We start from the raw sequence: 27,306 nt of genomic DNA on the forward strand, positions 1-27,306 counted from the left end.
GTTGCCTTTGTTGATCATACTATATGTAGGGAGATAGGAAGACCCAGTCGATGCAGCCTTGTCTCTGGTCTTCTCTTTCATCTCTGTACCACAAACCAAACCTGGAATGGTATATAGTAAGGCAGAGTGGCAGATTCTGGAATAGAAGTTTGGTTCTTGTATAAAAGTATTTTAATCCTTGAGTCCTATAAACTTGTCTCAATTATTCTTGTAGATGGGAATTTATCAGGTGAGATTTTGGCCCTAAGCGTGAACTAGGTGGAATAGGCCTTGTTAGGCTAAAATAAGCTCTTTGTGCTTTACATATAACTAACCCAAGAGCTTAAACTATTTGGTGCTATTTTTCTTCTATTTGTCTGCATTAGTTTCAGTAGTAGGAAACAATTACGGAAATGTCAAGCAAGAAAGGAGCTGATGGCAAACATAGAAAGGGGAATATAATCAAATTTGGTTTATTTCAGGTTTGTACCAAAATATATTCCAGGCAACTCCTCAGAACATTGTTCCACAATCTCCTAAGCCTTACACACTGGTGTCCTTCCAAAAGCTATCAGGACTTTGGAAGTGAAGTCGTCCAGCCTCTCGGCCCAGGAATAGTTAAAATTCACATGATACGTGAGAAGAGGGCACTATCCATGGGCTGCCCTGACCTTTCCTTTTACCCAGATAGACAGCCTTAGAACTCTATACTTTGGTGTTAAATATTAATAGAAAAGATTAGGGAGTACAAGTTCTGTGTTTTGTTTCTATAGCTCTTTGAAGTTCATCCACCTCATCAGCAGGCTGAAGGCAGCCTTCAGTGCTATGTATACTACTCTTGATTTTTCAAGAATTCACTTCTACAGCAATCCAGGCCTTAAGTGCTTCCCCAATTTCAGATAAGGGATTAGAATAAATTAACCAGTGGGCAACAGGAAAGAAATTGGGGAATGATTATGTATACCGGTCAAACCCGGGAGTCAGGACCCTCACTTAAGCAGTCTTAGATTCCGGATGATCTAAGCAGGGCAGTTCCTTCAAGTCACTGAAATGTGACTATTCTCTTAAAATTACTTTCAATTCTTCCAAGTCCTTCTGGAAAGCTGAATCCTAGGGAGACAAAATAAGACAGTACTCAAAAATCTAAGCCAGCATTTCCCAAACCAGTGATACTGTCCCCCTTCTGAGCTCTGTTTTTCCCAGGATAGCCTGCCGCCTATGGAATCTGCCTCCTTTCCCAGGTAAGATATATACAAAGGAGCCTATATGCAAAAATATAGACTCTATATAGGGAAATAAGACCTTAAGGGAAGATTTTCTTTCCTGAATAGGTCACATGATTCAATAATGGAATCTGGTATTAGAAAAGCTCTTCAGGGATGCCTGGGTGGCTCAGGGTGTGATTCCAGGATCAAGTCCCAGATTGGGCTCCCTGCAAGGAGCCTGCTTCTCTCTCTGCCTGTGTCTCTGCCTCTATGTCTCTCGTGAATAAAAAGTAAAATCTTAAAAAAAAAAAAAAAAAAAGAAAAGAAAAAAAAATCTTCAAAGTATTACCTCATTGGTGATATCTGGCAGCTCCAGGGCTAACTCCAACCACTGTCTAGCTTCAGAGTTTTTCCCTAGTTCTCTGTAGCACTGAAAAGAGACAACAGTGAAAACCTGGGAGAAACACCACCAGGAGACTGGACTTTCATCTATGTTGCAAAAGGCAGGTGAGTTTACCTTGGAAATATATACCCTCCCTGCTTTGGAAAATCCTGGCTGTAGTTCTTCAGCCTAGAAAAGGGAGGAAGGCATTTCAGTTAGGGAATTGCCAAATTTAAGTTAGGCTGAAGTTTATTAAATAGAACTTTCCAGTCTAGATCCAGGGGATTCTATATTTATATCCTGTCCAGGTGGTTCTGATTTTCCCATAGAACAGGCAAGCATAAAATTGCCCCCTACCAGAAAGAAATCCCTCCCCTCCTGATACCTTTAGGAAACTTTGGAGGGCATCCTCTACAGTGGCACTGAGAGGGCTTTCAAACAAGGCTGTAGCAGTTTTTTTTTCAAGCCAGCTCAGGTGAGAGACCTGCCACAAAACATCAAAGTGAATAAAAAGTTTTTTTGAGAGAGAGTGCAAGCTGGGGAGGAGGGGGGCAGAGGGAGAGAGACAATCTCAAGCAGGCTCCTCACTGAGTGTAGAGCCTGATATGGGTTCCACCTCTCAACCCTGAAATCATGACCTGAGCAAAAACCAAGAGTCGAGCATTTAACCAATTGAACTACCCAGATGCCCCATGAATAAAAAATTTAGTATCTTTAAGAACATCAAATATGAAAACAGGGTCAAAGAGGTCTGGTCAAGTCACCAGTAATAGCACCATTCAGAGGAAACGGCTCTTGAGCCAGACCAGGCTGAGGATCTTGCTCCCAGGTTTTCACTGCAAGATCCCTGTTAACAGGACTCTTAAAACCCCAATGTCAGGCCCTGAAATTGAGCTTACCTGGTAGCACCACCTGCCAAGGAGAAAGTGAGCCATAGGGTTTTCTGGCTGGAGAGCAATGGCTTTTTCTATATGCTCCTGAGAGGAAAAATGTAAATATACATCAGAATTGCTAAGGGAAGAAGAGCAAGTCATAGAGACTGTAGGAACACCCTTTGCAAGGAGCTAGGAAAGAGCAGCACAAGGGAAGGAAAAGAAGCCTTTCCTCACCTTGAAGCTAAAGCCACTCTGGATGCGCCTCTGGATGCTCTCATGCTCAGCCAGCTGACCACAAAGCACTGCATACCTAAGGGGGAAAGCCGCAGCAAGCTCAGAGACAAGGAACGGGCTTCCCATCCACTGTCCCTTTCCCACTCTACAGCTGAAAATAGCATTTCCATATGTATAAAAATTCCTCTTTTTCACAGATCTGTGGTCCCAATATTCTTTGGCAAACACTGGTAGTCTCATAATCCTCCAAAGTATGCCAGGTACAAAAAGTAGATCCACCACAGTAAATTTCTCATACTTAACATTTAGGCAATGCTTCAGTCTAAGTCTCCACCCATTTCCCCCATAGAATGAGTAGAGCCAATGGGGGTCATAAAAACTTAAAAAGCAGATCTCTAATAATCAGCATCAAAATGTAAGGAACCTAAGTACACTGCTTCTTATCTCCTGAGCAGGTCTCATTAGCTTAAGAAGCATATAAGCATGTCCTTGGGAAGCTGTACTCCAGGATAAATTGGGATGGGATACTCCAGGAAATTCTCATGTTAATTTGGGAGCCAAGAGAAGCAGAGGAAGAAAGGCTTCAGATTTCAGTCCTCCACTCCCTCCCAAGGGAACACAGCCAGCCAGCTTCCCATCTTCCGCTCTTCAAAAACAATAGCTTCACTACCCACCCCCACCCCCGGCATTGTTTCTAGAAGCACAGTTGACAAATGAGTGTCTAGAGACCCATGTTGCTTTTTCATATATTCACTAAATATTCAAGGGCATTTGTATCAGACACTTCCAGAGGTTCATTATTTCATCCAGCCAGCTGTTCCCCAATAAAGTATGAGACTAGTTTCTACCCTTGGGAGTCTAGGAGCTCAAAGGAATTCCACAGGGAAGTGGCAATGAATGACCTGGCCTCTAAACTCTTGCAGACACAATCTGAGGACAGAAATATGGAAAGCAAGGGGGAGGTGGAAAGGGGAATTTTCACTAAAACTCTGAGGTGCTGGAACAAGGCCCTAGGACACAACTTGGCCTTGACCCATGGAAGCTGGCAGAACTTTGCCTCACATGAGACAACAAGCAGGACTGATGTTTTAGTAAACTAATAAACTAAACTTCCTGGGGGTGAGTTCACATTCACTTTAAGTCATGCAAGCCAAGCAAAGAAGCCAAGTCCACCACCAGCCAGGGATCGCAGTTAGGGGAAAGAAAAGCTTGTGCAGGGCAAAGGAGCTACAAATTATGCCGGCCTCCATGAAAAACCAAGAATCCACAAATTTTGTAGCTAGGATGACTCTTAAAAAGCTACATATTTCTCCAAGCCCCAACAACAACAAAAAATCTCCAAAATCCCCATTGCCTCACTTCTCCAGGGCCCCTTCCAAAGAAAACTCCCCTGTGTCCCTGGTTTCGGTTAGGCCCAGCCATATGGTAATAAAGGCCAGAGCTCCCTCTCCTTGTTTCTTCTGGCAGAGAATTGGCTCTCTTCCACTCAACTCATGCTAGCTCTTTTCAGAACCCTGCAGAGTGTTATTACCACTGGTGACATTCAGCATTCTCATCCCCCTTCTCCAGGGCAGTCTCTGCTTCTTTTTTTCCTGTAGGGACAAAGGTGATCCAGAGTTAACAAGGGCACACTTCCACAAGGGACTGTGGCAAGAATGACTGCTCTAGCTCTTACCAAACCCTACCCAACCTGAACTTGTTTAGAATAATTTTGATTTTGAACAGCGTGAAAGCTGCAAATAGTTTCTCAGGGATAACTTTTGCTTCACCTCAATCTTCCTATCTCTCTCATCAGCTGCTCAGCTACCTTTTAACAACACCTACCTGATGTGTTCAAAGCTTTTGAGAGAGTGTGCTTGAGCAGTGGGAGTTGGGAGAGAGAATCTCAAGCAGACTCCATGCTGAGCACAGAACCCCCTGTGAAACTTGCCCTCACAATCCTGAGATCATGACCTGTACCAAAACCAAGAGTCTAACGCTTAACCGCCTGAGCCAACCAGGTACCCCTCAGCTTTTTAAATATAAAAGAACCCAATGGCAATCAAACTGTCCCTAACAAGACCCTACCCTAGAGGATTATGAGCATGCTTCAGGTCTATGAATCCTTCTGAAGTTGTATGAAATTTTAGGTACATGTGCGTTTTATTCAGAAGGACTACCTTGACTTTTGATCAAATTCTCAAAAAACTCTATGATCTAAGAACATTAATCAGGGCTCTAGACCAAAACTCAACAGAGGCAAATGTCTGACCAGAGATGACATTTGCTTAGTTTTCTAGGCACCAAGACTGATAAATCGAGGCCTAAACGTGAAAGCTCTTGAAAAGGATCTCCTCTAGCTGAGGAACATCATGCCTACAACACTGGAGAAAGGAACACACTGCGAAATGGGATTTCTCCTTTGATTAAAATGGAGATGACTTCAAAAGGAACATGGAGAAGCTGGAGCAAACGTAATGGGTTGAGGTGATAGGCTGGCTGATGTGAAATGTTTCCTCATACTTAAATGATAGTAATTATGGTATAATGTTGTATAAATATTTTTCAAGCTGATTGATAAGAAACTCTCCCCTCACCCCAAGCTCAATTTCCGCTTTCTAAACAATATGTGGCTCCATCAGTGAGGGACACGGTCTTAGTGGATTTTTCTCTACCCACTTCAAAGCATGATCTTACTAGAAAAATAAGAGCTGAGAGTACCTTCCTGCCAACTTGGGAGGGATGAAAAGATACCCCACCTGAGATCCCACAGAACAGCTGCCTCGTGGTAGTCCAACTTTGAGAGAACAAAATGAAAACCTTTAGACCCATGAAGGATGGTCCTAAAAAGGGAAATTCTAGGAGGACCTCTAACGATACTCCATCTGTCCTACAGCAGGAGCAGACTTATACAGGGCTGTGAAACTTAGAAAGGAATGTAGAAATTTTTAAAAAGAAAAAAGCAAACAGTAACACCTTCTGTTAAAACTTGGAGATCATCTTTCAGAGGATCTGTTATCAATAAACATTCAATTCAACTGGCCTGTTCTTCACTTGATCTTAGCCAAAAGGCCGAGAAGCGATGGCCTGTTCTTTATTGACAATTCTACAAATGCTTAAAACAATGACCTTGAGGTATTATCACATTCTACATTAGCAAAGATTCAATGTTTCTAAGTGAGGAGGTAGTAATTATCCAAAGTGGATATCTTTTTTTTTTTTTCTTTTGAAGGTTTTATTTATTTGATAGAGATGGAGATCCAGAGAGATCACAGAGGGAGGGAGGGAGGGAGGGAGAAGCCAACTCACCGCCAAGCAGAGAGTCCAATGCAGGGCTTGATCCCAGGACCCTGAGATCATGACTTGAGCCAAACGAAGGCAGATGCTTAACCGACTAAGCTACCCAGGCGCCCCGGATAGTTTTTTGTTTTTTTTTAAAGATTTACTTATTTACTTATTCATGAGAGACAATCAGAGAGAGAGGCAGAGACACAGGCAGAGGGAGAAGCAGGCTCCATACACGGAGCCTGACGCGGGACTCGATCCCGGGTCTCCAGGGTCACGCCCTGGGCCGAAGGCGGCGCTAAACCGCTGAGCCACTCAGGCTGCCCAATAGTTAACTTTAGATGTCTAACTGAATCACAAGACCTCGAAGCCTGCTGACAGTGCCCAACTTGTGGTGTGTGGCTAAGCAGGACACATCTTCCCCACAAAACCAGTGATTTTTCAAAGTCCCATGATTCTACATGACATGACAGATAGGGACAAGCCCTGAGTTTGGTATAATTCATATGCACCCTACCTGCCAGGATACAGATTTTGGCAACAGTTGTTAGGTAGATCCCTAGGACTCCTAAGCTAGTAGCATTCTTCCAAACTGCTTCTTGTAGGCATTCACCAAACACACTCTACTCATATTCTTAGAGAATACCTGCCTTACAGCCTCCATAACTCAAACCAGATTTCTAAGCAGCAGCAAAAAAAAAAAGAAAAGAAAAGAAAACCACCTCTTTTTTGATTAGATTAAGAAAGCAGGCTTTGGCCTCTCTTACAGCTTGGGAGTGAGAACAAAGAATTATGCTAGTATGATATGGCTACCCCTAAAAACATTTACACCTGTAATTAATCACGATGTGCAGGGAAAGCAGAGACTGCTATCTCAAGAAGGAAGAAGTCCCTGAGAACCAGTTTGTCCCTAGTGAGTAAATGAGCCACAACTGCCCCCACAGCCTAAATCTTGGTGGCTCCCCAGAGCCCCAAACACACGGGCCAGCTCTATGCTTAGAGTCAGTCAGTCACCTTCCCGTCAGGAATCTGTCAGCACTTACCATTCAAGGCATACGACTTCTTCTCGCTCACCTCTTCTGTGAGCTCACACATGTCACTATAGGCCCGGGCCAGGCGCCAGAGAAAGTCCTGCCGGCTTCCATACTGCAGACCAAACAGAGAGGGATGGATGAGGCCCCTCTTCCTTAGCTGCAGAGAATTGGGGCTCTGGCCTTCTCCCCATGCCCTACCTTTGAGTTTCCAAGCTAGTGTTACAAACTGACATCAGGCCAGCCTTATGCATAGCACTCCACCCCCACACGACCTCGCACCTGCAGTTAGCTAACTGATGCTGCGTCATCTCTAGCCAGTAGATTGCATAACCTTCAGAGTGAGGGCATTCTGGCCTGATACTGTGAGGAGGAAAGGTCAACTCCAAGATGAAATGAGGCACAGGGGGATCCCTGGGTGGCGCAGCGGTTTAGTGCCTGCCTTTGGCCCAGGGCGCGATCCTGGAGACCCGGGATCGAGTCCCACGTCAGGCTCCCGGTGCATGGAGCCTGCTTCTCCCTCTGCCTATGTCTCTGCCTCTCTCTCTCTCTCTCTGTGACTATCATAAATAAATAAATATAAAAAAAAAAAAGAAAAAAAAATGAAATGAGGCACAATGAGAAGTCTAGCTGATAGTGAAAAATGTGAAAATGCCCAAGAAAAGGAAAAATTCTAACTGGGGCATTTATAGCTGGTGAGCACAAATTCTGGCAGTTAACCAGAAGAAGAGGGAACTGTGGTTGAGTGACCTACACATTTGTCACTTGTGATGGAAACTTCAAGTAGGGCAGGCAGCTTGGGCTCTACCTCAAGGGAAATAAAAGAGGAAAAGAATATTCCAGCTCTTTCTACATTTCTCTCTACTCTAAGAAGGAGAGCTCTTTTGCAATAGCTCTATAGGAGGCAGACGACCATAGGGAGGAAGCTCTGGGGCAGGCGGTACACCTAGGCCCCAAGAGGCAGTGCATGGCCTACTTGGAATAGGATGTGCAACCCTGAGGGATACATGCAGAACCAGTCACCTCACCTTCATTTCCCTTCCTATGTCACCTTGCAGGCTTAGAAACTACAGTGGCCTTCCTCCATTCGCAGGGGGGCTGGGAGGCTATAAGGGCAGACAGGCAGCTGGAGCCTTACCACCAGCTTGTTGTTGAGCAGCAGCTGGAAGCCCTCCCGCTTGCCCTGCTCGCCGCCCTGGTGAAGCTCGTCAGCCTGCTGCAGGAGGGGCAGCACATCGTCCAGGCCAGGGAAGCCTCCAGTCTCCGGGGCTCTGGCCACCGGGCCCGAAGCCATCTCCACTTCCAGGTCCAGAGAATCCTTCCTCCCCATCTTCACAGTCTCACAGCTCACTTCATCTTCCCCGTCATCACTTTCCCTGTCAGAGTCCCGCTCATAGTCAGACTCAGCATTGGCTGTTGTGTAACTGTGGCAGAGAAATGTAAGTGACAGAGTCAAGGGAGAGTATTAGCCTCAGGACTCTAGGCTCTATCTCCCACCCACAAAGAAGGGCTCTTATGATGCTGCTTGCTGTCCAGAGCGCCATGTAAAAACCATTTCTACCACTTAGGGGCAGAAATTAGTGCTTGAGAGAAAGCTTCCTATGGGAACTATGGGCTGGGAAAATGATCCTAGATGGAAAGAGTGACCAGCTGGGGGCAATATGAGAACCCCCTGTTGAGCTACCACCAAGTTGGTTAGATAATCAGAAAAAGAAAAAGGCTAGAAAGCAGCAGCCTAGAAAGGAATGCATCAAAATGTTGCTAGTAGAACTCAGGATAAAAGAACTAAAGGAAATTTTTCTACTTTTTAACATATATGATTGCTTTAGTGAACATACATTTTTATAAGTAAAAAAGGAATACTTAAGATAAAAACCATAATGTAGGTGGAGCTGATCTGAGGTAGATGTGAGCCTGGCTAAGGGTTTGTCAGTCACATTTGCTTTATCAGCCAAAAGCACCCACCAGAAACAACATGGGTGGGTGCCAGCCTCTGAGGCCATGGGCAACCCAAATATCTACATTTTCTTTCCCAATTCAAGGTACACCTCTGTCCTGTCAGCAACCAAACCTGAACCACAGTAGAAAAGCACCTGGAAACCTTAGGAACTTGCTGGGGGAGGGGAAAGGCCACTTTGCCGCTACACTCAGGAGAGGAAGATGCAAACAGAACCACCTGGGAAGGTATCTCTGGGGCCGCCACAAGCCGGACCTATCCAAGGATAGGTCTATTCTTGGAACCCCCAGCACTCCCTGAAGAGGAGGCCACGTTTCTCTTGGATCTTGGCTTTCACCAGTGGCTGATTAGGGTGCTCTCCCCAACTGCCAACTGACTCAGACAAAAACTGAGCAGAGGACAATGTTGGACTTCTAGGGCCTGGAAGCAGATACCAGAGAAACCTCCAGACTTGAGTAAAAGAAAAGCAGATTCAGTCAGAGCCAGAAGGTTCTGAAGCACAGGCAAGACCTTAGGATCATTTAGGGATATGCCTTCCTCCATCCTAGAATGAAAAATAGGGACAGGATACCTATGCCTGGCATAAAACAGGCCTGAAGGAGAAATGAGCGAGGCACCTACAAGTAAAGGCAGGACAAAACAGCATCAAGTCTGGCTGCAAGTGGTAGGCCAGAAAGCCAGACACAAGGAGGCAGGCTTCGTCTGGAAGGTACCAAGTGAGCAACCAGACCGAGTGCCCAGTCCCTGCTGCTGCTTCACAGAGGAGCTTCCACACTCATCTAAAAAAGGGCCCCAGGAACAGCTACTACAGGAACTTGACCTTAACTTCACCTTACTTTTAAATATATTATCCAACTTCTTTCCCCTCTAGCAATCTGCAGTAAAAACTTTTGAAATTAAAGGGACAAAGAGAAGTGGCATCAGATTTACAATGAACTTGGGTGGTGACGAACAAGACCGCACAGAGGCAGCCTAGACAGACTCCCAACCAATTCTGAAGGCTTGGACAATAACCTGCCCAAATGAGAGAATCAAATCAGAGTCTACCAGAGCCTCCTACTCAGCCCAGCAGGCCCAAAGGCAAGATGGGTAAATGGGCTATCTGGATAAAGAGCTAGAGTCTCACATCTCCTATTACTAGAAAGAAGGGGAGACACTATTGCCTGCTGAACTCCCTCCAATAAGGCATTCAAATCAGGAGTCTCCCAGCGAGGGACCCCTGCTCTTCTCCCTCCTAGAGCATAAGTATCAGCATAGTCTCTCCAGTGAGCTGAGCCAGGAGGGATGTCCAGCACTGCCAGGGAGCTCGCATGGCTGAGCAGGAGGAGTGGTCAGGAGGGACTTTGCTGGTGGGGCCTGTGAGGCAGGGAGGCTCTTATCACACCTCAGCCCCACATCAGGGAGCTGCCTCGCTAATCTGCCACCCTGCTGGCTGGCACGCAGCGGGTGGGCAAGCACCTGCTCAATGAGCACAGACATCAGCCCCCATGAGCTTCCGGGGCTTCCGCAGGTATGAAGGCTGTCTCTATAGTCACACCATGCTCTCACACATCTCAGAACACCAATCCAGCCCCGGGAGAAATCCACCAGGGACAGGGGTGTCCTTTTAACATGCCCTGGGGCTTTTGAGATCTGCCAGGGCCTGGGAGGGACCTTTGAGATGGCTCTTTGGAGCTGTGCCCTTGGCTGGAACACATTGTTCCCACAAACGGAAGAGAACCCATGGCTCCCGCGGAGGCCAGAGCTACCCTACTCTACCCCTTGCGGAGGGCCCACAAGTCAGTGATCAAGGACTCAGTTATACACATATTCCCTTCTGATAATTAACTTTCTTTCTTTTGACTCCTCCTAAGCCCCTTTAGAGGGGCTGAGCTAAAGCATTCAAAGGCAACCAGGGCTGAGAGACTCCCAGTGGTGGGGTAGATAAGAGCAATGTAAATGAGGTGATAAATGGCCAAGAAGGAGTGGCAATGAGGTTTCGGGCAATCCTTGGCTGAGAAGGCTTGCTGGAGAAGCTGGTGTTTTAGGATAAGGTGGTTTTGGACTAGGAGAGAACTAAAGCTATGTTTGGTCCTGTGTTTAAGAACAAGCTCATGGAGGCACCTCGGTGGCTCAGCGGTTGAGCATCTGCCTTTGGCCCAGGTCCTGGAGACCCAGGATCGAGTCCCACGTCGGGCTCCCTACATGGAGCCTGCTTCTCCCTCTACCTATGTCTCTGCCTCTCTCTGTGTGTCTCTCATGAGTAAATAAATAAAACCTTTAAAAAAAAAAAAAAAAGAACAAGCTCATGGACCCACATGAATCACACAGTGATTCTGCCTCTGCCACAGTTGGTCCCCTGGGAGCTCAAAGTTGCTATTTTATTTGGAAAAGGAAAAAGGGAATACAGCTTTCAATGGCATAGGCTATTAAATATTTTCAGCCTTTCATCCCTCAAAGAAGCACGCCTCCTTTGGTCCCGTATGTTCAAAACCATTCCATAGTTTGTGGTCTCCTCCCAAAATTCCCCCTTGACCTATATGGCACCAACCATGGCAAAAAGAATTATTCACCATGGCCACTGCCCCAGATAGCAGCCAGCTAAACCAGAGTCTTGCACCATGTACCACCATCAGCTTCTACATGCCACAATCAGTCATGGGCTAAGCCTGCTGGTAATTAAGAAAACCACCGTTCCTCTGGTCCCATACAGGTGGCTGATAGGCCTGTCTTTCCATTTATGACCCTCAAAGCCCCAGGGAGGCCCTAAGCAGCAAAACAAGCTTCCCTGGTTCAGTCCCCTGGCTCTCACAATTCCCAGAAGTTTGTACCTTTTTTTGTTTTAAGATTTATTTATTTTAGAGAGAGCACATACATGTGTGAACTGGGGGAAGGAACAGAAGGAGAAGGTGAGTACCTCAAGCAGACTCCCTAATGAGGACAGAGTCTGACCTGGGGGCTCAATCCCACCACCCTGAAATCATGACCTGAGCCAAAATCAAGAATCGGTTGCTCAACTGACTGAGCCACCCAGGTGTCCCTTGTACAACTTCTTAAAATCATCATTAAAGGCCTTGAGTTCTATGTCCTGATCTTGGGCAGAGCTATGACGTCTCTTTCTTTCCATCCTCCTACAAATGTTAGTTTCCCACCCAAGTGACCTGCTTCAACGGGTTGCAGAGAAAAACTTGAGTCTCAGGGATCCCTGAGTGGCTCAGTGGTTTGGCGCCTGCCTTTGGCCCAGGGTATGATCCTGGAGACCCGGGATCGAGTCCCACATCGGGCTCCCTGCATGGAGCCTGCTTCTCCCTCTGCCTGTGTCTCTGCCTGTGTCTATCATGAATAAATAAATAAAATCTTTAAAAAAAAAGAAAAAAGAAAAAAAGAAAGAAAAGAAAAACTTGAGTCTCAGGCAGCCCGGGTAGCTCAGCAGTTTAGCCCCGCCTTCGGCCCAGGGTGTGATCCTGGAGACCTGGGATGAGTCCCACATTAGGCTCCCTACATGGAGCCTGCTTCTCCCTCTGCCTGTCTTTCATGAATAAATAAATTTTAAAAATCTTTAAAAAAAGAAAAACTCAAATCTCAGGATCTACTATCCATTACTTTGTCCTTCTTTCTTTTCAGTCCAGATGTGTCAAATATGAATTCCATTTTTGCTGCCTCCTCTAACAGCCTTCTGGAAACAGAAGTGTTAGGTAATTGAAAAGGGCCACGCCCACTAGCCCTTGATGATACAGATAAGAATGATCAGATAACCTCAACTACAGTAGTCACAAATGGAGGACTAAAGCTCTTACCAAGACTTGGCTTATTGCAAGAGGTGTCTGAGCAATTAATAAATCCAGGACAGATGCCCAGTGGCAGTAAAAAGGAAAAAGAGAGTAATATTCTTAATTTTCTTAGAAAACCAAATGAGGAGAGGCAGGAGAATGTATTGTCCCAAACAAGAAAATGAGGCTGAAATTTTTTGAGTAAGAGGTACTGAATAGATTGTGCTGCCATAGGTGGGTCTTCCCTGGGCAGGGAGCTGTGGCAGCTTGGGAAGAACTCTCAAGGGTTGCATGGGACTTGTCTTCTTGTAAAAGCCTTTCCACACCCCCACAACCAAGCCATGCCTTAGATCACAGATCCTCACAGCCCTGCAGATGAGCCCACCTGAGCCTGTACTTAATAGCTGTATAACTCTAGGCGAGGCATCAAACATTGCTAAGCCTAAAGTCTCCATCGGAGAAAAAGGAAGAACAGCACCTACTTCATAGGATCCCCAGGGCAATTAGATAAGGAAATGGCTCTAAAGTCCTTGGCGAGGTGTCTGCCACAGGGGAAAAATAACTTAGTTAATATCATAAGGTGTTTCTGCTAAAGAAGGCCACTGCTGCAAAGATCACCCTGCATGTTTATAGCTGAATCAGTCCTTCTGTCCCAGCAGAAGGCTGGGCTGTTCTCTGTGCCACTCTTTTCCTTGGGGAGGAAGAAAGGTAGCCTCGAGACCTCAAAGAGCTACCAGCAGACAAGGGTAGAAGCTGCCAATGACAGCATCAGGCACCACAACAAAGATGTTCATTCAGACTCCATGGTTGAGACCAAAGTTTCAAAATGGTACTAGTGACTTCAAATCAAAAAGTCCTTAGTCTGACCACATCTGGAGACTGTCCACAAGACTCCTGCTGCTGTTCCCCGTTATCACGGTAAGGCCTACGGTCAGACCTGCTGAGCTACCAAGCACTCAGGACAGCCAGCTCCCAACCTGTAAAGGCACGGGAGCATGAGCAAACCTCCCATGTGGGAAGAAAGGACCTTCTAGGAGAGGGGAGCACAGTTAGTGCTTAGAAGGCTCTATAAACCTGGCTTAGCCACTGACTGAAGGAAATAAAGTCATTAAAAAATGCTTATAAAGTCCTTGTGATAGTACAGGCAAATGCCCAACTAATGTTATAGGAGAAATGAAAACAGGGGCTCCTGGGTGGTTCGGTCAGTTAAGCGACTTCGGCTCAGGTCATAATCCCCGGTCCTGGGATCAAGCCCCTCACCGGGCTCCCTGCTCAACAAGGAGTCTGCTGTTCCCTCTCCCTCTGCTTCCCTTGTACTTGTGCTCTCTCTCAAATGAGTAAATAAAAAATCTTTTAAAAAAATAGTCAAATAAGAATTACAGTAACTGTGTTAAAAACCTACTCAGAGGAAAGGACAGATGCAACAATAAGCACTGTTAACATTTCATTTGCCTGGGTGACATAAGGTGGATGGTTTTTCTTATTTAACCAATTCCCTATTTTATTCATTTATACCTTTACCATGTTCCCAAAATTATTTATAGCAGCTCAGTGTGAATTTTCCATAGGTAAATAGTACTTTTACAAAACATAACCTGGTTGAAGCCACAAGTGCTTAAAAGAGAAATGACTCACCCGCCTTCGCTCTCGGCATCTGTGAACGTGGCTCCGGAGGTGGCCGTGAAGTAGACAGAGCTGGACCCAGTTGAGTCACTCCTCTCCCGGGCAAATGGGAACCTTCGCCGCCGAGCCACTCTTTGGGTCTCTTCCATATGAGATCTGAAAGGCAGGCCCCTTTGGAGATGGTGCTATTGGGCCCCAGACAGTCTGTCTTTCCCCTCCCCATGAGGGAACGTCTTACTACTATTGCTCATTAAAGGGCCGAAGCCAGAGAAAATCCTGGGTTTCTACCCTCAGGAGAACAAGAAAGGCTTCTCCCTGGACCCAGCCTGCAGCGGCAGACCAGGTAAATCAGAACAAAGCATTTCAGCTGCTACAACAGACCATAAGAGCCCAAAAGCGGCAAGGAACTTATGGAAGGCAAGGTACCAAGCACACAGCTTCCCTGCCGATTGTGTGAGAAGTTATAGAACTGGCTTCTTCCTTAGACACAGCAACAAAGGCCAGGGCACAGCCCAGTTGAAAAAGCTCTAGGGGCTGGGAAAAGTTGGCGGGCAGGAACAAGGCAGGACAGAGGGCTGCATCACTTACCGGACCTCCCCAACAATCTGCCCAGCAAGCCCCTGCAGGCTGCTCCTCAGCTCCTCTACCTCCCGCCGCAGGGCCACCAGGCTGGTCAGCACAAAGTCCAGGCGGTCCAGCACCTCCTCCTGCCCTTCTCGTGGAAGGCTGAGCAGCACTGCAGCATCTCCCGCTTCCCCTGGGACTGCTCGGAGAAGCCTCACTGCAGGAAGGAGAGCAGACAGTGATGCTCCTGAGGCAGGGTGAGGGAAAGACCTTGGACCTGGAATTTAAGAACACTTGCTTCTCACTGGAGCTCAATTTACAAAAACCCTTGAGGCTCAGATAGTTTATGTTCACAGCTACGTCCTGGTAGTAAGTCTCGAGTAACTACTCAAAGAAAAAAATCAAGATCCCAATTTCTAAACAAGAGCCCACTCTGTTCCAAGAACCTTCCACATTGGGGTCTTTAGCAGGTAATGTAAAATGCTTGCCAAGAGCACTGCCCTGTAAGAGGAAAACAAACCCTTGGCCTGCCGGGATAGTTCCCAGATACCAGGCAGTCAGTACTAACTATACAGCAAAACTAAAGGGAATTTACTCAAATTCTGAGCTTTCACTTCACAAAGAAGAGCCAGGAAAACTCTGAGCTCCTCCCAGGGACTTCATTTAGTATCATTCGAGAAAGGCAAGGAGAAAGCAGACACTTAGAGAAAAGGTATGCTGAGAAAAGCCCATCCACTCCCCATAGGAAAAACACCATTCCTGAGCCCTCATCTGAGCTCCGGGTCAATTCCAACAATAAATGCTAATAAACTGGTAGCTACCCAAGGCAACTCTACTGGAAAATGTAAAAATAAAGAAACCAGGAAGGCAGGACCCACAGTCCAGGGAAGCACAAATGCGTTCAAGGAAATCTAGTTAAGGGTCTAGGTTGGATTACAGTACACACCCAACATTATTCAAGAATGTAGAGCAAGAAAGATCTCTGGGGGGCCTGGCTGGCTCAGTTGGTAGAGCACGCGACTCTTGATCGTGGGGTCGTGAGTTTGGGCTCCATGTCAGGTATAGAGATCACTTAAACGAAACTTAAAAAAAAGAAATCTCTGGGAACTTGGCCCACATTTTCCAAACATCTACTGCCAAGAAATTACAAACCACAAGGAAAAGGAAAGACAAGCACATTTACTAGGTTACCAGTAGGTTATAAAATGTGGACAAACAGTTGCAATCTAAATTGATAGCTCTTTGGAGACTCTTCTAAAGCTAACTTTTCCAACCCATCTGGCATTTGGTAATCAGAGAAAACACTCATTCCCAATTAACATGGGATGAGGTGACCGCAATGCTCCTCTATTACACACACCTGAGAGTGGTTTGAACCAGCCCTAGATACCTTGCTCAAATGACTTAAGGTCAAAGTGACAAAAGCACTACCTATTTCAGCTGTGGCTGGCTTCCAGCAACAGTAAGCTTCTACTGTATATGCACCCCACATCCATGCCCTGGAAGTCCACAGGACCAGGTGACCAGGCCCAATCCTACCACTTAATGGCTCTGTGACAACCTGGGTAAAGTTACATAATCTTTTTGAATCTCGATTTTCTCCTAAAAAGGATTAAAAAAAAAAAAACCAAAACCAAAACAAAACTTGGATAGTCTCCAAGTTCCTTTCAAATTCCAACACATAATTGAACACGTAAGCCTTAAGGCTTAATTCCCCTGAGGTTAGTTTTCCCTTTTGCCTTATTTTGGACTTTCTCTACTTATTAAACACCTCACCCAACACTAAGTACCTTTAAAACGTGGCCTGAACTAAAAGTGACAGCTAAACAGCCTTTTCACAAGCCTTTTCCTGCAATTATAGGAAAAAGTACAGAAGAGGAAGACTGCTTGCCTTTTCAGTAAGCTTTACAAAAAGGTGAAACCCTCAGGTACCCACCCCCCTCCGTTTCCTGTCCCACAGGCTCTTCTCAAGGCAGCCCGGACCCTAGGCCTATCCGTCAGCCATGACTTTGGTCTCAGGAGACCGGCTCGTACCCTGGCGTCCTGGCTCTGAGGTCTGCGCGTAGTCCAGGGAATTAGGGAGGCTCTGGTTGTGGCCGTGGCGCTGGCTCCGTTTCCACCGCTGGCTGTAAAGGGCACACAGGAATCCAAGGCCCGCGGCGGTGCCCAGCAACAGTCCCAGCCCGGCCTGGGCGCCGCCCAGGACCCCCAGTCTAGACATGCTGCACCTGCAGCCGCGCGAGGCACCGGGGCCAGGGGGAGAGAGACTCGTGAGCGCGCTCCTCCCAGCCCCAAGCTCCCGAGGCCGCGACTACCCTCACCCCAATCCCGGCCCGGAGGTTGCCGCCAGACCCCGGTGCCCGACTGCCGGGCCTCTCTCCCAACCTGGACGCAGCCTCCCCTCCAGCACACCCGCCGCCCTCCTCTCAGAGTCAGGTTTCTGGGCCTCCTAACTCCCTCCCCCAACCCCACGGCTCTGCACACGGCCCCCCCGGCCCCGGCTGCAAGCCCTGGGCCACCTCCCGCGCCCCCGGAGGACGCCCTGGCCGGGCAGGTCGACTCAGACCCTTACCCGGCCGCCCCCAGCCCGGGTAGCAGCCACCGCGGCCGCCGCCGCACGCTGTCAATGACCGTGACGTCATCGAGCGGCGCCAGCAGCCCGGCGCGCCCTTAGGTAGGCGCGGAGAGATGACCTGCAAGGCCCCATTTCCGCCCACGCTCTTGCCGAGGGGCGGTGCCGGCAGGGAGCGGGAGAGGGGAACCGAGGAACGGGAAAGGGAGGTGGGGAGGAGGAGCCGGGGAGACCAGGTCGGAGGCTCCCGCAGCACCTTGTCTGGCCAGATGAGGTTCCATTTCCCTCCAGTCACACCAGTTTTTCTGCAGTTCCCGAATGTCTGTCTCCGTTTGCGTCTACCGTCGCCTGTGCCTAGACCAACGCGTGATCGATCTGGACAACCCCACCTGCTCCCCACCTTTCCTTGACACACTGTCAGAACTCAGACTTTATTTGATTTCGACTTGATTTATTTGTGCATTTTTACTCGACTCGATTACTGAGCACAAGATAGTGGCCCGTTTGGCACTTCAGATTGCAGCAGGTGAATTGGTGGTTACCTGCTCGAGATCCCCGACTCGAGGGCCAGCTCCTGCCGGTTGGCGCTTAAAAATTCATAAAATAGATGCAAACCCCAGCACTAAAAAAAACCTTAAACCTTGCATGATCTGTAGCACCTTAATCAAGAACAGGGTTAAAAATTGGTTTTCTGGGTTGCCGGCTCAGTGGTTGAGTGTCTGCCTTTGGCCCAGGCCGTGATCCCAGGGTCCTTGGATGGAGTCCCCCGGGGGCTCCCCTCAGAGAGCCCGCTTCTCCCTCCGCCTCTGCCTCTGCCTCTGTGTGTGTCTCATGAATAAATAAATAAAATCTAAAAAAAAAAAAATTGGTTTCCATTTCCAAAATGTAAATGAGATTCATTCTTCTAATGATAACACCTTTTAAACATTTGGCTGAAACTTGAGTTGATCTCTGCTTAAATTGACTCAGAAACCATTTCATTTTTTTAAAAAAATCTGTATTCTTCAGGAGTTCTGTGTCCATTGTGAAAATTAATAAAGGGAAACCACTAAAGTGGACACAGGCTGCTAGAAAGGAAGGCTGGAAGGGGCAACTATACCACTTAATGTCAATTACAGGAAGAATTGTCAATTACAGACCCCTAAAAGAAGAATCTCAACAGAAGAGAATCATAAAAAAAAAAAAGGAAGAAGAAGAGAATCATAAGTTACAGGCTCCCACAGAAAAAGATGTACATTGCATCTCCTGCAATAAATGGGCTACCCTGCCCCTACAAACCCGCCAATGAGAAACCATCATCACCCTAAACTCTTGCTTCTCTTCAATAGATTGGTGTTCAAAACAATTCCTCCCAAATTCTTTCTTTTCCATAAAATAACATTCCTCTTCTTTGTTGAACTTGCCTACGGTTTTGTTGCAGGTTCATTGTCCTGGATTGCAAACCTCTGCTATTCCTAAATAAATCTATGTTTTTGCTGGTAAAATAACTTGACAGTTTTAAGTTTTTATTTTTAGGGACACCTGGGTGGCTCAGCGGTTGAGCATCTGCCTTCCGCTCAGCGCGTGATCCTGAGGTCCAGGATCAAATCCTGCTTTGGGCTCCTTGCAGGGAGCCTGATTCTCCCTCTGCCTCTCTTCTGTGTCTAATGAATGGATAAATAAAATCTTCTTTAAAAAGTTTTTATTTTTATTTTATATTAACATCACCATGGCCCATTGATTTTTATAATTCCACTTTACTTTTGAGATTTTATGTAACTTCTTATATTTTTAAAAACTGAAAATACAGGAGTACAATTCCAGTTTTACCATCAGCATTTCTTTCAAGTTAAAATTTTGTTTAGACACAGCTGAAACATCTAAGAGTCCTTCTCAAATCCTTGACTAGATATTCTATTTACTTTTTAATTGTGAGATATTTTACAAATAAGAGAGTACGTTTAATATAATGTACACTGTAACGAACAAGAACAATTTAAAGACAAGGTTCCCACCCCACAGCTTAAGGAATAGAAATTTACCAAGACCGCCTATTAATTTTTAAGGATTTAGTTCAGTTGGTATATCCTGAAATACACTATAATTGTCTTGCTGGTGAGAAAAGAGTGTTTTTTATAGACTTTTCCCATAATTTTTCTCATTTTTCCAGAGATAAGCATGTGTTTCCTTAGTAATAAGAAAAAATATTAACTTTTAGAGAGAATAAAAAGCCATTTCCTTTGGAGAATCTTCCCAGACTACCACCTTAGTGGACTTAATCTTTTGTTTTTCTTTATTCCTGGGGCTTCGTTACCTCCATTACATTTGGTGCCATGATTATTTGCTTTCTAGTCTGGCTACCCAACTGGAGTGTTCACTCTTCCAGGATGGGGTTCGTGCTCAATTCATCTCCACATCCCCTGAGCTCCAATGCAGACGCCACCCATAGAAGCTGAATGTGGAGGAAGAAAGGAAAGAAAGAATAACCAATATCCAGGCCTGGCCACTTAGATAATGCTTTCATGATGAAAAACTGAGTTGTAGAAGAACAATTTCTCCTCTTTCTGCAGGGGAGAAAGATCTGCCAGATAAATTGTGGCAAGAGGCAAGGCCAGATGGGCAGACCAAGCGGGGGAATTCATTTCCCCCTGGATATTAAAGATGTTATCTGGTGGGCATGTGGCTGCCAGAGCAGTCAGCAGCGGGGTGGGTGATTCTGGATGGAGCGAGCTCTCTATCTTGTGTGGCATCTGCAGACCAGTTTTGCAAATGTAATAAAGCCCTGGGAGCCCGAGATATGCACTGCCTTCCTGTCTCCTCCTCCTCACCCCATCCTGACCAGAGAGAGGAAAGCAGAGCAGACCCCAAATTCCTGTTCTCATCTCTGCCCCAAACAGCCAGAGATCTGCCCACGTGGCTCTTCCAAGAGAGGCAACATAGTCAAATGCCTCAGACCGTGGCTCCCCCCGCCCCCCAGCGTCTAACTACTAAGGTAATTGACACTTAAACAATTGTTCTTATTAAATATTTAATGGCTAAAAAAATTATACATATAATACAATAAAGATTGTGGACATGTATAATAACCCTTAGCACCCAGGTCCTACTGTGAGAAAGAGAACATCGCTTTTGCCTTGTAAGACTCCTGAATGGCTGTCCCTGCCTGGTTTGTTTTACTTCTCTCAGAGGTAAACACTGCCCTGAATATTACATTTATCATTCCCTTACTCTTCTTTATAATTTAACTACACATTTTTTATTGAATTATAATTTAATCATGTTTTTATCTCCAATGTATTGTTTAGTTTTGCAGGTTTTGAGCTTCAAGTAGAATTATTCTCTATTTTCCCAGAATTTACTTTTTCACTTAGCATTTTTCATCACTATGCAGTTTCCACTGTATCAATCAACCAAAAATGTACTCCACTTGTGATGGACATAAAGACCTTTTCCATTTTTTTTTGCTAAGTCCGTACAGTGCTGTGATGAATATTCTAATACATGTATCCTGATGAGTGAGTTTTCTTGAGGTTTATCTAGGAGGCATTTAGCTGGGTCATACCCATGCACAACATCGGCCTTGCTAGATGATGCCAAGTTGTTTTCCAAGGTGACTGTATCAATCACAACACTTTGCAATTCCAACAGTAGCATTCCAGTTGTTAGACCTGTTCACCAATACTCAATGTCTACAGATTGATTGATTTGGCAAATCACTGAAGTAGTATCTCATTGTAGTTTAAAATGTAGTGTGTTGTTGTTGTTGTTGTTGTTGTTGTTGTTGTAAGATTTTACTTATTAGAGAAAGCACAAGCACAAGTGGGAAGTAAGGGCAGAGGGAGAGAGAGAAGCAGGCTCCCGGATGAGCAGGGAGCCTGACTCAGGACTCAATCCAAGGACCCCAGGATCATGACCTGAGCCAAAGGTACACGTTTAACCGACTGAGCCACCAGGCACTCAGTTAAAATGTAGTTTGAAGAATACCTGGGTGGCTCAGTGGATTAAACCTTGGAATTTTGGTTTTGGCTCAGGGTTCAGGGTGGTGGGATTCGCCCAGTATGGACTCTGAACTCAGCCCATGAGTCTGCTTGAGACTGTCTCTCTCCTTCTCTCTCTGCCCCTCCCTGTGGTGCAGTCTGTCTCTACCTATTAGACAGAGAGAGAGAGAGGCAGGCTCCCCGTGGAACAAGGAGCCTGATGTGGGGCTCCATCCCAGGACCCCGGGATCATGACCTGAGCCATCCAGGCACCCCAATAGATAAATTCTAAAAGAATAAAATAAAATGTAGTTTGATTGCATATCTGGGATTTTTAATAATATTGAATGTCATGTTATAGGTTTATTGGCCATTTCCATTCTCTCTTTCGAAAGTGTCTAGTCAAGTCATTTGCCCATGTTTCTTCTATTGACTTGTCTTTTGTTGATTTGCAGGAGTTAATATATCCTGAGCATTAATCCTTTGTCAGTTTAACGAACCCTTTGGTAGGCATGACTATCTTATCTCTCTAGCTAAATTGTTAGTCTTGGAGGTGAGGAATAGTGGTAGAAAGTACGGAATAACCAATTAGACCAGTACGAGTCGTTCAGGATCGCAGCCTCCTGCTTCCCTTGCCGCGCTCTGCAGGCCGTGAAGCTGCCGCAGGACAGAGCGCGCCCGCCGAGGGCCCTTCGGGGCCAGGGAAGGTCAGACTGCTTCGGTTTCGCTTTGCTTTTCAGAGAACTAATCACAGGGCACGTAAAGAATCTTCGGAGTTTTCGGATTTTTCCCGCGCGCCGCATCTGGTCGGCCCGGCGGGACGCCCTCCGACGTGAGGGCCACATTCCGTCGCTTTCAAGCCCCGCGCGGCCGGCGCACGGCCGAGGGCTCAGTCCCTTTACCCATGTACCCGGGGGACACGGCAATGCGAGGTTCGGACGCTGCCAGGAATCGGAGCCAGAGGCGGAGGCGCAGGGCGCGCGAGGTGGGACTTCGGCAGTGCCCGCCCCCCCCCCCCCGCCCCGGTCTCCCGAGCGCCGACGGAGGCCGCGGAGGCCGCGTCCGGGGACGGGGAGTGGGATCTGCCCAGGGCTTTAAGGTGTCCCGGGTGGGCTGGGCTGGAGCTTGGGAGAGACCTTCGGGAGGGTCGCCGATTGCTCCCCGCTCTGCTTCACGGGGCCGGGGCCGGGGAGCAGCAGGACTTCGGAACCCAGGGCCCGAGGCGCGCGGAAAGAGGGCGCAGGGGCCGCGGCAGCCGCCGAGCCCCGCGGGCCTCTCCCTCCTCGCGGCAGCCGCGCGCGGGGGTCCGGGAGCAGCGCCCCCGGCAGGAGGCGGGCCCCGAATCGTCAAGTGCGGGGGCGCGTCCCGGGCGCCTGCTCCTGATTGGCCGGCGCGGCGGTCACGGGCCGGGCGCCCGGGGTTGGGGCCGCCCGAGGCCGGAGCCGGAGTAAGTGGACTCGGCGCGCCGGGCACAGTCCCGAGGCCGAGGGGCAGGCGTCGGCGCCGAGCCCGAAGCCCTGGTGGGAGCCCGGCCCGGACGCGCGCACCATGCCCTACGTGCTCATCAGCACCCAGACCCGCATGGTGAGTAGCCGCCGGCCCGCAGTTGGCACAGGGTTGGGGCCCGGCCGGGGCACGCGGCGCTGCCGCCGCACCTCGGCCCCTCCCTCTCGAGCAGCGCCCGCCTGCGACCCGGGCCGGAGGCCGCCCGGGACACACCCCCTCGGGCGGCGGGGCGGGGCCCCCCACGTCGCCGGGCTCCCGGGGCGCCCCGGCCCGACGGCGAGCGGGTGGAGTGCGTGCGTCCCCGCGGCCGAGTGACCCGGGCGCTTGCGGCTCCTGCCCCACCTGCCCGCCCGAGAAAGCCAGGGCGCCCTGGCCTCACGTGGGCAGCACCCACCGCCCTACGCAGCGCAGCTCCGCGGGGGGGGGGGGGGGGGAAGTACTGGGGGAAAGAGGTTTGGAAAAGACGCGCCAAGACGCCAGAACACCTCTGCCAAGCGCCTGGCCCCCCTACAGCCACTAACGGCATCCTCGGGCACTTCCTGGAAGGCTTTAGGAGAGAAGGAGGGGGAGACCACTCGGAGTCAGAAGTGACGCCCCTTTCTCTGGGTGCAGTTTCCTGGTCCAAGACGGTGCTGGTCGCCCCAGAAATCTTTTAACTTCAGAACGGTACGACTGGGCGCCCCAGCCGGCACCCGCGCCCCTTCGCACTCCCTAAGTGCTGGGTGATCCGTCAGCAGGTGCACAGCTCCCTTGAGGTGGAGGTGGGGGCGGGGGGGGGGGGGGAGGCGCGGAGGTCCCCGCGCACAGGTGAGGCCCCGGCAGTGCCTTAGGGCAGTGGTTGGAGAACCAGATACTTGTGCAGTTAAAATGTGCACTCCTGGGCCCCTTCCCGGGCCTCCCAAACTACCCTCTAAGCCTGGGGCTCGGGCATTCAGTGCTCTGCGGGGGATTTTTAATATATATAAATATATATAATAATATATATATTAATATATATTTTTATATATTAATATGTAAATATATACAAATGCATATCTTTGTTGATATATAGCATACATAGGTCATGAATTCACCAACTTTAAGTGTACAGTATTTTTAAAGCATACTCGAGTTGTGCAGCCATCACCATAATTTTAGAACATTTCATCCCCTTGAAAAGAAAGCCTGTACCCACACCCTGTATCTTAGCAGTCACTCCTCACTACCCGCACCCGCGAGCCCCCAGCCCTGTGTAACCACTAATCTACTTTCCGTGGTAATACATGGTCTTTTGGGCCTGGCTTCTTTCACTTCCAGGTTTTCAAGGTTCATCCATATTGTAGGATGCTCATTCCTCTTTTTTGCCAAGTAAGATCCCATTGTGTAGCCACATCACAGTTTACTTTATCCATTTGTCAGCTGACAAACATTTAGGCTGTTTCCACTTTTTTGGGTCTTGTGAATCAGTGCTGCTCTGAACACTCCTGTACAAGTTTTTGTGGGGACGTATATTTCATTTCTGTTTTCCAGGTGATTCTGATATACACAAACATGGGTAGTGATGCCTGGTAGGAAGTTGCCAGTAGGCGGACAACGAGCAGCTCAGCTTGGAGGGGCTAGGGACACCTCACCTTGCCCTGCCTGAACACTGAGGGCTCCACCCCTCCCCAGCCTGTGCTTAGTCCCCAGGTGCCTCAGCACCCTCACCAGCCTTGAACTGAGACTGGCTCAGGGCCAGCAGGCAGGGGAGGATGGACGGAGACCTTCCACCTCTCTCTGGCAGCCAGCCCAGCAGCCACTGTGGCTTACCTTGCAGGAGGTGGGCCCTACCATGGTGGGTGATGAGCACTCAGATCCAGAGCTGATGCGCTATCTGGGGGCCTCAAAGAGAAGCGTCCTGGGAAACAACTTGTAAGTAATGGCATTCCTAAGGATCTTTTCTATGCTGGTCCCAAGACCTGTTCCTAATTCCTTTACACAACCAAGCCCAGGGATGATGCCACTGCCCAGCCTCAGAGGCCCTGCCGGCACCATGGGGATCCGTCCTCTGAGGGTTGGTCCTGTCTGTGGTCTTACTGCAGCCCCCAGGCTTGCTCTGAAAGCTTTCTCACTGGCCCTCCCTTCACAAGGGAACCCCAGGACAGAGTCAGACTGGATGGAGGACTCTGTAAGTGGAATACTCCTTATCCTGTCCTCTTATCTTGAAGCTGGACCCTATAGAGACAAAGACAGGCACAGAGACAAAGGTTTCTGTCCTGAACTATCTGAGTAAGAAAGCTCAACTCTGCGGCAGCCTGGGTCCTACCTCCAGCTCAGCTGCTGCCTGGGAACTTGGCCACTTCCCCTGGCATTCTTCATACCAGCTCCACAGGCTTGGAACTCATGAGAAATGTTGCAAGAATGAGCCCCAGTTCAAAGAGGGGAAGGAGGAGCCCCTTGGGTCAAGGTTGGAGGGCTGAAGCCAACCCCATTCCTTTACCATGAGGCATTTGTCTCAAGATGCCCAGCTTGGGGCTCGAGCTCTTTATCTGACTGGAGCCCTTCACCTTCAGTTAACCCTGAAAGGAGGGACAGCAAGCATTCTCTGTGCTAGGGAGCAGCACCCAGAGCCAGGAGCTATTAGGGGCCAACTTGTTGCTCCAGGACTGCAGGGCAGAGCCCTTTGGCAGCGTGGGAGGGCCTTGAGAGAAAAGGCCATTCCTCCTAAATAGTACAGTGGCCCAGGGCACATGGGGCTGTCAGCAGACTTACATAGGTTCCGTATGACGTCTGGAAAGCAACTCAACCCCTCCAAGATTTCTTATTTATAAAATGGGAACCTTCTGTAGGTTGTTGGGAAGAAGAAACAAAATATGCAAGCCATGTGCTTAACAGGGAAGGGGGCAAGGAGTGTGCACTTAGCCTAGTACCTAGAAGGCACTCAGCAAATACCAGGACTCCTGCCCAGGCCTGGCCATCAGCAGATACCAGGTGTGTATGGGGTCTCCGCTGTCCCCCTCATGCTGTCCCCTCTCCCCCTTCTCTTCACAGTTATGAGTACTTTGTCAACGATCCTCCCCGCATTGTCCTGGACAAGCTGGAACGCAAGGGCTTCCGTGTGCTGAGCATGACAGGGGTGGGCCAGACGCTGGTGTGGTGCCTGCACAAGGAGTGACTCTCACGCTGAGCACCCCTTTTCTGAGCGGTTGCCATGGGCCCCAGTCCTGAATCCCCAGTCACTCACTGCCTGGCCCCTCTCTCCCCGACTTGTCCTTTTCCTTAGCCTGGTGGCACTGGGCAGTGAATGGCCTTTGCTGAAACTTGCCTCAGCCAGTGGGAGAGGCAGGGCCCCCGCCCCCGCCGCCAGCTGCTCCTCCAGCTTCTCCCGGGCTGAGAGCCCCGGGGGAGGCTGTGCTCTGCGAGCCGGCTGAGGGGCCTGAAGAGCCAGCTTGTCCCTGGCCAGGACCGGGGAGCCCTGCAGGAGGATGGCCCTGGCGGGCAGGAGGGTCCTGTGGAGCTAGTCCAAGCCAATAAAGGACTGTGATGAATGGTGGCTCCTCTGCTCTGCTGGCGCAGTGACCCTCGCTGCGAGGAACGCCTCCTGCGACGTCTGCCCTCCCCCGGGAAGGGAGAAGCAGGCCTGGGGGAAACCCTTTCAGGCAGAGCCCAGGAACCAGGGCCACACATGGGTGAGCCAGCACCCTACACCTACATATGCAATAGAGATAGACTCTTGTAAAAAAAAAAAAAAAAAAGTTTATTGGTGACGCTTAGGAAGAGGGCTGTGGCTGCGTGCGCTGGGGCTGAGGGCTACGTGGGCTGCCCCACCTCATCCTCCCGCTGCATCTGGGCGATCAGCTGTTGCCGCTCAGCAGCCTGGCGCATGCGCATCATGACGAGGCTCTCGTAGTCCCTCTCCGACAGCACCGAGCCCTGGGGGACAGGGGGCACCAGGTCAGGGCCGCACCGCAGGGCACAGCCCCGCATTCCAGACTTGCAGGACTGGGCCTAGGCTGAACCTGAGCCAAGGAGTGCGGACGCCCGGGCCCTGCCAGGGGGCTCCCCTCGCGTCCATCTCCAGCAGCTCTCAGCCCCCCGCCCCAGGCCTTCCATGGGGCAGCCCTGCGCCGTCTCATCTCCGGCTGAATCACTCCATGCGCCAGCCAGGCCCTGGCTGCCTTCATTTCCTCCCTGCCCTGTATTGGACACTCCTTTCCTGGTTCTCGCCGGTTTCCCGTGAAGGGGTTGTGCGAGGTGCAGAAACGTCCAGAAACGTCCTCGGAGAGCACAGCCCCTCCCAGCTGCCTCCCTCCCGCCGTCGGGCTCCTGCCGGGCTCCTGCCAGGCCGGAGGGGAGGGAGCCCTACCCGAGACGCAGCCTCAATGGGCCCGGCGTTGGGAGAAGCAAGCATGAGGCCGCTTGCCTCCTAAAAATACACGCCAGGGCTGCCG

General features: G+C 49.0%; 3 protein-coding genes across 5 annotated transcripts in view; 1 reads left to right on the top strand and 2 right to left on the bottom strand.

Annotated features, from left to right (window-relative positions):
* Window positions 1–436: 436 nt before the first annotated feature.
* On the bottom strand, window positions 437–17,569 carry RMDN3 (regulator of microtubule dynamics 3). 2 transcript variants are annotated; one of them, XM_072808166.1, is made up of 13 exons: window positions 17,436–17,569; window positions 16,898–17,091; window positions 14,888–15,080; window positions 14,312–14,455; window positions 8,109–8,394; window positions 6,983–7,085; window positions 4,207–4,267; window positions 2,676–2,751; window positions 2,466–2,543; window positions 1,952–2,050; window positions 1,702–1,755; window positions 1,534–1,614; window positions 437–1,089 (listed from the first exon to the last, which is right to left on the bottom strand). In XM_072808166.1, the coding sequence occupies exons 2-13, from the start codon at window positions 17,082–17,084 to the stop codon at window positions 1,036–1,038; spliced, it is 1,416 nt and encodes a 471-aa protein (XP_072664267.1). In that variant the 5' UTR covers window positions 17,085–17,091; window positions 17,436–17,569; the 3' UTR covers window positions 437–1,035. The 2 variants fall into 2 exon arrangements, with proteins under 2 accessions (XP_072664267.1, XP_072664268.1); XM_072808167.1 differs by having other exon boundaries at window positions 16,898–16,989; window positions 17,436–17,563.
* A 4,140-nt stretch (window positions 17,570–21,709) lies between these two features.
* On the top strand, window positions 21,710–26,403 carry GCHFR (GTP cyclohydrolase I feedback regulator). Of its 2 annotated transcripts, none has more exons than XM_072808176.1 (3): window positions 21,710–22,376; window positions 24,693–24,787; window positions 25,907–26,403. In XM_072808176.1, the coding sequence occupies exons 1-3, from the start codon at window positions 22,296–22,298 to the stop codon at window positions 26,028–26,030; spliced, it is 300 nt and encodes a 99-aa protein (XP_072664277.1). In that variant the 5' UTR covers window positions 21,710–22,295; the 3' UTR covers window positions 26,031–26,403. The 2 variants fall into 2 exon arrangements, with proteins under 2 accessions (XP_072664277.1, XP_072664278.1); XM_072808177.1 differs by lacking the exon at window positions 21,710–22,376 and adding an exon at window positions 22,744–22,975.
* Window positions 25,066–27,306, bottom strand: part of DNAJC17 (DnaJ heat shock protein family (Hsp40) member C17) — a 42,332-nt gene continuing 40,091 nt past the window's right edge. Inside the window, exon 11 of the mRNA XM_072808171.1 lies at window positions 25,066–26,788. Within this exon, the coding sequence (XP_072664272.1) occupies window positions 26,666–26,788 (123 nt within the window). The 3' untranslated portion in view covers window positions 25,066–26,665. The remainder of the gene's footprint in view (window positions 26,789–27,306) is intronic.

Source organism: Canis lupus, chromosome 32 (assembly GCF_048164855.1).
Source record: "Canis lupus baileyi chromosome 32, mCanLup2.hap1, whole genome shotgun sequence".
NCBI classification, from domain to species: domain Eukaryota; kingdom Metazoa; phylum Chordata; class Mammalia; order Carnivora; family Canidae; genus Canis; species Canis lupus.